Source organism: Rutidosis leptorrhynchoides, chromosome 5 (genome assembly GCF_046630445.1).
Source record: "Rutidosis leptorrhynchoides isolate AG116_Rl617_1_P2 chromosome 5, CSIRO_AGI_Rlap_v1, whole genome shotgun sequence".
NCBI classification, from domain to species: domain Eukaryota; kingdom Viridiplantae; phylum Streptophyta; class Magnoliopsida; order Asterales; family Asteraceae; genus Rutidosis; species Rutidosis leptorrhynchoides.
Window position 1 is genome coordinate 20,721,547 of NC_092337.1, and position 10,392 is coordinate 20,731,938.

Here is a 10,392-nt window from a genome sequence, read left to right on the forward strand (position 1 = left end):
TTATTATTATCTCGGAGTGGCATCGTCGCGAGTTGGGTCATATTTTGCGAATCCTGGAGGTTTTTCATCTTGTCTCGGGACTAAAAATGAATGTCTCAAAATCTCATGTTTTTGGCGTAAGAGTCGATTCAGATATTGTTAATTCTGTTGCATCATATTTCAGGTGTAGGTCGGGCAATTTTCCTACCAAATACCTAGGGATTTCTATTGGCAAGAACATGAAAAGGGTTTCGAGCTGGGGAGATCTAGTGCATAAGTTTAACACATGTCTAGCATCGTGGAAGGCTAGTCTTATTTCTTCGGGTGGTAGACTAACCCTACTGAAATCGGTATTGGGAAGTCTCGGTATCTACATTATGTCTCTTTTTAAATGTCCGGAAACGATTCTTAAAAATCTTGAAGCTATACGTGCTCGATTTTTTTGGGGTGGTAGTCTATCCAACAAGAAGATGGCATGGATAAAATGAGATTCTATTCTTGCTTCGTTTAGCCACGGTGGTTTAAATATTGGGGGCTTAAAGGCTTTTAATTTAGCTTTAATCCTTAAGTGGCGGTGGCGTTTTGTGTTTCGTCCAGGCGATTTTTGGGTGCGTATTATTAAATCCATACACGGTAACACTTTTGAAAGTGCTCAAGGTAATAGCACATGGTCTCAGATTGTTGCTACATGTACTAAATTGGAGGCTAACAATGTTATACCTCTAAACTGTATTCATTTGGTTGTTGGCAATGGAAACAATGTTAGCTTTTGGCATGACACATGGTGTGGTTCTTCCCCATTATTCTCACGTTTTAGCCGTCTATTCCACCTCGATTTGAATAAGAATCACACGGTGGCCGAGAAGTGGGTGAATAGCGAATGGTCGTGGACTTGGTCTAGGGCTGAGATTGGTTGTCGAAACACTACTATCCTATCGCAACTTCAACAAGAACTTCAATCGGTACATATTTCGGATCGAGAGGACTCTTGGAAATTTTCACTCAACTCAGATGGCTTATTCACTGTCAAAGACACTCGGGATCACATTGATAAAAAGCTTCTCCCTTCGTCTTCTATTGCTACAACTTGGGTCAAACATTTACCGAAGAAAGTTAACGTTTTTTGGTGGCGTTTCAAACTAGACTCCCTTCCTTTACGTTGGAACCTCTCCACGAAAGGTTTAGACATTCCATCGATTACCTGCCCGGTTTGCAATCATGGAGTCGAACTGCAACAACACCTCTTTTTTGAGTGCTCGGTGGCTAGTGACGTTTGGAGGATCGTTCGAGTATGGTCTGATTGTGGTATGCCTGTTTTTTTTTTTATCATGGTCAGACGTTTCAAGTTGGTTCGAAGGCACGCAAATGACTTCAACTTCAAAGTCTCGGATCATCACCATCATAGTCACTCTTTTGTGGGTCCTGTGGCGCTTCAGGAACGACATCGTTTTTAATGATTCTATTTATCGTAGATGTAATATCTTTGATGTAATTAAGTTGTTTTCTTTTCGTTGACTAAAAAATAGAGGTCATGTTGTTTCCAATTGGAACACGTGGCTCATTAAGCCCTTGTAATATGTTCTCTCTTAGCGACTTGCTAGAGAGCGTTCTATAATATAATCTTATTTTGCCGTAAAAAAAAAATTATAGTGGTCTTTATTATTTATCTCCAAACATTCTTTCTGGGTCGTTATTCCTCATAGCCATTAAACATTGGTTTAGCAACCTATAATCTTCGAACTGTCATCATTAATTCAAATATTTTTTTGGTTTCTAGACAATCTAACAAATATACTTATACTCACTTTTTTTTTGGACAACGAATGGGATCACCCGAGGGGACTAAACCATCCGTTGCGATCATCTCCCGTTCCGACTATGCCGATGCAACGATAATAACCTCGACTCCATCGTTGCCCGGAAGGAAACCTTGAAACCAATCCAAGGGCACGGCCAAGTAAAACCCCCCTCTCCTTTTCCCCTCAAACGATATGAGAAAAGTGTCATGAGTGGATACTCCATGGCAGAGATGAAATTGTGTTTTTTAAATATGTAGCCAACGGAGGTCGAACTCCTGACCTCCCCTAAAGGAGGCAGGCCACCAACTGCTGGACCACATCACAACTTCTATACTTATAAGTTATACTATATAAAATCATATATAAAATCATATTACTGGGACAATTCGATATTTAATTTGTCCCTTACAAAAACCCAGCAAATTCAAGAGTCTTAAGCTAGTATGACAATAATAATATAAATATTATAAATTATAAATATAAATATATAAATTAATTAATTAAAAAAAGTTTAAAAAAATATAAAAAAAATTAGAGGAATTCATTAACCCATTAATTACAAAAAATGAAGCGGTCCTTAGGGTGCTCCCATCCATCCCGTCCAGGCAGCCGTCCAAGCCACCGCCCACCTGGGCGCTGATGGCAGCGGGCCGCCCAGGGGGCCGTCTAGGTCCACGTCCAAGCGATCGTCCCCCGTTTCGTGTTATTTGGTCAGATTTGTGGACGGTCGGGCGGAGTATTAAGCCCTTTTTTTTTCTTAGCTTAAAAGCCATGAAAATAGTGTATCTATATATGTGACTGTATATGTATAGATGGAGATAGATGGAGAAGATGAAGATAGATGGAGATAGAGATATTTTTAATTTATTATTATTGTGGGTCCCATTTTTGTTGTGGCAAAAAATATTCTCTTTAATTTTTATTTTATTTTATATTTGTGATATTTGATTAATTCCTGCATTTTTAATACGAAGTAATTAATAATAATTAATTAAATTTTAAATATTATTAATAATAAAAGTATTTTTAATTTAATTAAAATAATTAAATGTGGGTCTCAATTATTGTGAGGAATGAGTGTCATGGTTAGGAGTGTTTAGTCTTGTGTTTAGTCCTGAGAAGGAAGTGCTGATATGACGCTGATGTGGCACCCTGGACTAAACATGGAGAAGTTCCTCCATTGGGAGCACTCTTATTAATTCACAATCCTTCCCTCAATTAAATCTTCTTAGAGGCGTTTTCTTCGTCAGTTATTCTTACCATTGCCATCATTTTTTTTTTTTTTAAAAAGAAGGAAAAAAAAAAAAAAAAATTATTAGTTACATCACTTTGAATTTAAAATCAGTACACTGATTAACTCACTCTCTACCATGTATTCTTCATTTTCAATCTTTATATTTCTATATTCATTGTTCCCATTCGATCAAAGTAGGGGAATGATAGGAGAGTTTTTAGTTTCGTATTGATCCGAAATAAATATATACATGACCATATAAGTAAAGATCAAATAGAATACGTAACATCAAAATAGAAACAAACATTCTTGACTACGCAACATTAACGTGCTAACCATAAAGTATCTAAGCATAAAAAGTAGGTCTTGTCCGTTCACTATAATAATGAAACGCTCCTTCTTGATTTGACTAAGTTGATTCTTATTTCATGTTTCGTGTTTAAACAGTCTTAACTATATTTAATTAAATGCTGTGAAATAAGTCAAATATCTACTGATTTGATTATTTCATCAGGGCCTACTTTTAGGACTTATGATTAATTACTTACGGAGTACTATTTGAACTTTAATAGAGTTACTAATATTAATCAAGTATATATTTTACAAAAAGACATGGAGAATTAGCATTTGCAGAAAGATTCCCCGTCTGGGTTTGATTGGTAAAGCGAAAAAGGGTCAAGTTGCTCTTTTTAGCTTAGATGCTTTGAAACCTATATGTTCCAATTTATTGGTCAAGAATAAATGTTCCTATTAAGTAGGGGTGAGCACGGTACCATTCCTTGTCAGTGAACATAGTTGCGTTCGAAACACGTATTCTCACGCTAGCTTCGATACATCAAAATTATCACGAGTACTTTAGCATAAAACATGCTCGCACAAATTCAATTAATTTAATTTATAATTTACAATATATATATATATATATATATATATATATATATATATATATATATATATATATATAAGAATAAAAGGTAAAACCATCAATCTAGATCACATATTTCCAATAAAAATGGCACCTGATGATGTACAATGCAAGGAGTAGCAGTTAAATAGAAAGATAATATGTACTCGTATTTGAGTCCAAAGAATTCAGCGCATAATACATGGTCACTTCAGTTGATAGCATCTTTAACTTTGTAGATGTATCAAGCTTTATTGCATCTGATGCATCCTGCCACAGAACAAACATTTATGTGAAGATTTAAGGTGCTGTTTGTTTTTCGGTATGCAGACCTTATTATGTCTTATGTCTGCGCGCTCGCAAACGTTTTTATTGCAGATTGTTTGTTTTTTCTGAAGACATAAGATAACATAATGTCTTATTCTGTCTGAAATCTCGCAGACTTAGAAATATCTTCCAAGTGCTGCAGACAGGATGTTATTTTGCAGAGATAAAAACAAACAGTCTTCAGTATTCAGACCTTTAGACCACATCTTCTCTACAGACATGGCCCGCAAATTTTCAGACAAAAACATCTTAAAAAACAAATAGCACCCAAGTAACTTACAAGTTCTTGAACAATAGTGGAATAAAAAAGAAGTGAGAAACAAGGCGAATTAGTTGGTTTTATGGTGCTTAATGAGTTAATAAATGATGTCAACAGTTATTTAACTAGACATCTTTTAATTCCATCTGTTTCTTAAGCGTCATGCGTCTTGAAAGACCATTTTTGCCAACATGGTGTTATTATTTTGAATAGTACTAAATTGAATAGCTTTAACACAAACCCGTATTGACCTGTTAACGGCCTCTATAAATGTAGGACTAAAGATTGGAGTGCATTTAGAAAAAAAAACTCACATGTGCTAACCGTAGACAGATTTCCATCATCTATTGTTGTTTCTTCTATGGCACAATAGTTTACAATCTCGTGAGGGCCCGTTGCAACTTCCTTAGAGAGAACACTTCAACCTCCACCATATATGATGCAGAAACAGGCCTATGATCTGAGAGTCTGTGCTCGATCCTTTTGTAGCTCAGTTGCCTCATGCCCTTCCCAAATGAAAGTATACGGTCACACCTAAATGAATGAACACATTTGAACAACTAAAAGAAGCATATACTATACAAATAACTGATATGTTCATGTGATATACGAAGTAACATGTTTCTAAATTAAAACATAATCAAAAAATTAGGACATACCATGCAGGAGTACGCCTGCCAACTTTAGGATCCTCGCCGTAGTATGTATCTGAATTTGGTTCGTATTTGTAAGTTGGGGGAAAATTCAATGTTCCTTCTGTCCAACCTTCAAACGTACCACCTTTCCATAGCTACAAATTTATCAGGTAAAACTGAGATAAGCTCATTGGCAACACATTTATTAGACAGAGAATGTGTTGCAACTAGACATTGCAATTTCAACCCATTTACTTATGACTGGAGCAATTGAGCTATGTTTTAACATGTAACAGGTCAAATGAGTAAAATCTAACATTTAGCAAAAAAGGAAACTGGTTATCCACATTAAAAGTCTCCAAAAAAGTGTACTTTTAAAAATGCATACAACCTCACTCCGTCCCTCCTCCAACAAATTTATGATTTTATTGTAACAATACAGTTTATGCAGTTATCCCTCACACAGAGGAAGAGGGGGGGGGGGGGGGGGGGGGGGGGGGGGGGGGGTTATACAAAATTACCCATTTGACTTGTTACTCAACTTGACCTACCCCAGGCACCGACATTTCAAGTTAAAACATTCATTTCCTTGATTAACTAGTCACACAGTTGTTTGCACTTAAACATGAGACATAGTTCATGTTCACAACGACGGGAAACAAATTTACCACACAATCTACTGATAAACAAAATTTGCAATCATTATCAAATGCAGTGATCATTTTGGAATTTATATAATATATAATACTAGTATCAGCTTACCTGATCACTTTCTAACAACTTGGACCAGGCTTTTTTGGAAATCAAGTGACGTGTTTCCTCATATGACAGATCGAAACGGTAATTAAGATCACCCAGCCAGATAATTCGCCTGAAACATGCGAAACATATTTTATAAGATGAACTTTTACACAAGAAAACATTATTTTGACATAACCTACAATTAGTACATTTCACACCCAGTATTACTTACTCATGGTCCAAAATGCTCCTCGGAAGTGCAACAGTTGACTCTGAATTAAAACGTGTCCTTCGATGAATTTCACTAACATCAGTATTCCTCTTTACAATATCAACATCCCTCTCCCCAGATGTTAGGTGAGTGCACACGAAACAAAAATGTGTTTGATATATCGACATGCTCACTGATATGGACCCCTGAAAAGAAAACAGAACATTAATCATAGTATATATAGATGAAGCTAAAATCTGTTTATGCATACCACAAAAAAAACATAAATTTGTATGTATATTCTTCTGAAAAAAAAAGAAAAACAAACCTTGTTACCAATGTAGCCCATTACACCAACGCCAACAGTTGACACGTGTACATTCTGGATATGCTTCCTCAAGCTTCTACGAACCCAAATGGTGATAAAAACACCAACCATTTGCTTGCTTACTATTCTAACATATTGTGATTTTCTTTTCCTGTACAGTATAGAATCAAGATCTAGCTTTTTAGGCACGTTGACCTCGTGTTTGACTTTGTTGTCACCACTCAAATATGACTCTAAAGGACGATAAGTTTTAAAAGATTTGGAATCCTCGTATGATTCATCAAATTCTACTCCTTTTTCTTCAGAATCTATTGTTACAGAATCACTGAAGAAGCAGATTTCTGTATCACTTTCTAGCAGTGTTTCATCTGGTAAACTTGGAGCATCAATAGGTTTAAACCTTGATGGAGATGAAGGGTCACTGTAGCATTTGAATTTAGTCTTTACAGGTTGAGTCTTAAGGTTTTCACGGATGATGTTTTCCCATATAGGGATTGGACGATCATCTTCAGAACCAAAAATATTACCAGCGTTCAAAGGTATAATCTCCTGAAAACTGTAACGAAAGCATTGCTATCATCATACAAAATAATATAAAGACGTTCGAAATGACTACAATCTAGGTGCACCAAAATGTGTATATTGCGTGTATAATTCTTTGAATTAAAACAGAAAACAGAAGACGTTTTTTTGCAAATTAGATTACAAGATTCAATGTTTTTTTGTATACCTTTTACTAAAATTTCATCATAGATTTCTACAAGAACAGGCAACTCGATCCCATTAATGTGAAAGGGGGCCACTTTGGGTTATATTTATCGCTAACAACTAAAAGTCAAATGGGTCAAATTATCAAAAGTAGCTAGAAAAGAGACATGTTGAATAGTTAAAAGGTCACCTGTAGCATAATAATAAAGTGTTTAACCTCCTAGATTGCTTAATATAAAAGTACAGAAATATCACTTTAGTAATATGTTTATGTAATCATAGATTATATATACCGACAATAATGTAGCCAAAAAATCAAATATACAAAAAAGCGATGTAGTACTTGCCCAATCACATATACGTCTGCAGGACAGTCTGTATCGAGCCATTCCCCGATATCCAAGTCTTCTGGTGGAAATTCCCCTCCAAGATTCCAAGTATTAACAGATACTCTAGCATCATTATCATTACAAAAACAAATTAAAAGATGTATTGTGTAAGTAACATAACTAAATCAATAACATATGAATTCAAATAATATAATTTGTGAATCATATATAATAGGATAAGGCAGCATAAAACCTGAGTTCCTTCGTGTCAATATATTGTGCTCTGAGCGTCTCTGATTTCTGTCTTCTTAACCTGGGAAAATCCCCTGATGTCAAAAAAGAAGCAGCACAGACCACAAAATATGAATCAATTGATCAAATTACTCTGCATTTTTCTTTGTGATCTTAACATCTATTCCCCTTTACAAACAGTTCACACATTAAACATCTAATCTACTTTAACAGAACGATATCGAAACACCATAAAAGTAATGGAATCAGCATATTTTAGAAGCAGCTGCATAAAAAGCAAAATAGTATCTAATTTACCATTAGAATCATGATGAAACTCATCTCCATTACTATCCTTGTATCCAGATTCATTCGGTTGATAACACAACGATTCTGCGTACCAAAATCAAATAATTCCCTAATCAAACCCTAGAAACTTCAATTTCTCAAAAGCATCAGACTAACATCAGTACCAATAGCTACAGTAACAACAAAACTAGTATAATATACGCATTAACTGATGAATTGTAACCTGCAGACAGGAGATCACAGACGCTATCATCGGAATCGGCACTATAATCTGAATTATTATTAGGAATATTGAGCAATTTGTGCACAAACCTAGGCCATAGCAACAACTCTAGGCAGCTGCAACAACTCAGACCTTTTTCAACCCAATTTATCTGCAATTATACTCTCAAGTTACAGAAAAATAAGACTAATATATCATAATTACACAAATATACATATACAGTTAATTACCTCTGGGGATTGATTCTGTTTATCGTGATTATCCATCGTATATTAATTTTAGGAAACTGGAATTGGCTACAAATTTGTGCAAAGAAACTGCGCGGTTTAGAGAGATATTTTTGGAGGGGAAAATAAAATAAAATAAATAAAGTGGTAAAAAACTGGTTGTTGAAAGGAGGGACGTTAATGTATTGATATGAATCTGTTGCGTCTATATGTATATCGGTCACTGTTGCAAAATAGCCCATCTCGAGCTGTCTCGACGCCTGTTGCAACGGTTTGGTGACTAGTCCGTCCCGTCTCGAAGAAAACCGTCTAATATGATAGTCAATGGTCGAAATTCGGGTCAAGGTTGAAAAAAATCACTTCAAAGTCTCTCAAAATTCGAAAAAGCCAGAAAGTCAGTAAAATCGTTCAAATTTGTCGTATTTTAGTTTGAATTTTCTGTAATATATTAACGGTGATAGCAATTATGAGTACAAATTAGTCAATTAAAGTTTTTGGCTTTAAAATATGTATAGATATATGCATTTATATACTTATATATTTAGAAGTCAACTTTAGTCAACGTCTGTCTTGACTCCGTCTCGACCCCGTCTCGAACGTCTCAACCTTTTTAGACACCGACCGTCTTGACCCCGTCTCACGTCTTTTGCAAACTTGATATCAGTATTCATTTAATTTTTAATTTTTATCCATATCTATTTAAATATAATTTATCCATCTATTAAGCGGGTTATTGAATATCCGAGGTTAAGTGTTTCTAAAAATATTTCTATTATAAAATCAAATTATCAAATTATTTTTACGATAGAGACAACTCACAAAAATATTTTGATTTATCTCAAAATATCTACCTTTCTATTTTGATTTATCATAAAAATATTATCTTACTTTAAATAACAATAAAAACTAAGGAGTACTTAATTTTCAATAAAATCCTTTTTTATAATTGGAAATGAAACATTTAATATGAAAACAAATATATTAATTATTACTCTTTATAATAATTTCTTGTAGTTAAAATAACTCAATTAATTAAGATTATAATAGACAACTCACAAGAATATTTTAAATCTAACAAAAAGTTAAACGCAAAATATACTTTAATTTTTTTTTTTTGAGTTAATATGTAATTTTACGAGTCCTTCAAATAAGCAGCCTAACTTATACTCCAAACACGTAATGATGACAAGTTATCTATACTCATGTGCTACTCACGTCGGAATGAGATGATTGACTTATTCACGAATGATTCTAGATCTAATCTAAAACCATTAATTAATTATGTTACACTTATCTATTTTGTGAATTCTTCGTGATTTGTTAAATACTAGTATGATTCAGCATTAGTTAATATGAATACCTATATTCATCAGCGGTGGCTGAGTGGTATCCTTGGTTTCACTTCGGTGGGGCCAGGGCAAGGGGTAGCAGTGGATTCAAGTTCGAATCTCACTCTTTAAAAATACCTGTGGTAGGCTTACTTACCATAAGCCGGGTTGCCCCTGGGAAGGTTTTACCGACCTATTCAGGACCCAGATCCGACCCGCCTGCCCCTCGGGATGGTTTAAGGTTCGGATCTCTGTAATATGGTTCGGGTTTCCTGCCCGAACGCGTGTGTATCTGCAAATGATGACTAGGCTTCGGTCCGGACTGATGCAAGCTTGCCGTTCAAAAAAAAAATAATAATAATAAAATTATAAGAGCATAGTTCAAGTGACCATTAAGACTCTTATCAAAGTTGCAGGTTTCAAATTTGATTTCTGACAAAGTTAGATCAACATAATTAAATATTTACAGTGGGATGTGTTATACCCGGCATCGACGTGACGTCTGAGTTACCGATGTATGAGGTTTACCTCCAAGCAAATATGCTCGTTCATAGGGGTTCCTCGTTATCCAAAAAAAAAAATACTTATTTATTTTGATGAAAAAGTTAATAACATTATAT

The 10,392-nt window shown here is 34.8% G+C and overlaps 1 protein-coding gene across 3 annotated transcripts; it reads right to left on the reverse strand.

Annotated features, from left to right (window-relative positions):
- Window positions 1–3,998: 3,998 nt before the first annotated feature.
- LOC139846559 (type I inositol polyphosphate 5-phosphatase 1-like) lies at window positions 3,999–8,600 on the reverse strand. Of its 3 annotated transcripts, none has more exons than XM_071836038.1 (11): window positions 8,448–8,600; window positions 8,218–8,368; window positions 8,004–8,078; window positions 7,708–7,780; window positions 7,473–7,577; window positions 6,418–6,973; window positions 6,111–6,295; window positions 5,900–6,008; window positions 5,162–5,292; window positions 4,827–5,036; window positions 3,999–4,176 (listed from the first exon to the last, which is right to left on the reverse strand). In XM_071836038.1, the coding sequence occupies exons 1-10, from the start codon at window positions 8,481–8,483 to the stop codon at window positions 4,877–4,879; spliced, it is 1,581 nt and encodes a 526-aa protein (XP_071692139.1). In that variant the 5' UTR covers window positions 8,484–8,600; the 3' UTR covers window positions 3,999–4,176; window positions 4,827–4,876. The 3 variants fall into 3 exon arrangements, with proteins under 3 accessions (XP_071692139.1, XP_071692138.1, XP_071692137.1); XM_071836037.1 differs by having other exon boundaries at window positions 3,999–4,186; XM_071836036.1 differs by having other exon boundaries at window positions 3,999–4,186; window positions 4,817–5,036.
- Window positions 8,601–10,392: the final 1,792 nt, after the last annotated feature.

What these genes read in the sequence shown, in the direction of transcription:
- LOC139846559 (XM_071836038.1), bottom strand. Translation starts at nt 8,483, where the DNA reads ATGGATAATCACGATAAACAGAATCAATCCCCAGAG. An exon ending in GCAGACGTATATGTGATTGG is followed by an intron (nt 6,974 to 7,472) that starts GCAAGTACTACA and finishes CTTTCGTTACAG; the next exon opens with TTTTCAGGAGATTATACCTT. An exon ending in AGGAGCATTTTGGACCATGA is followed by an intron (nt 6,009 to 6,110) that starts GTAAGTAATACT and finishes CGCATGTTTCAG; the next exon opens with GCGAATTATCTGGCTGGGTG.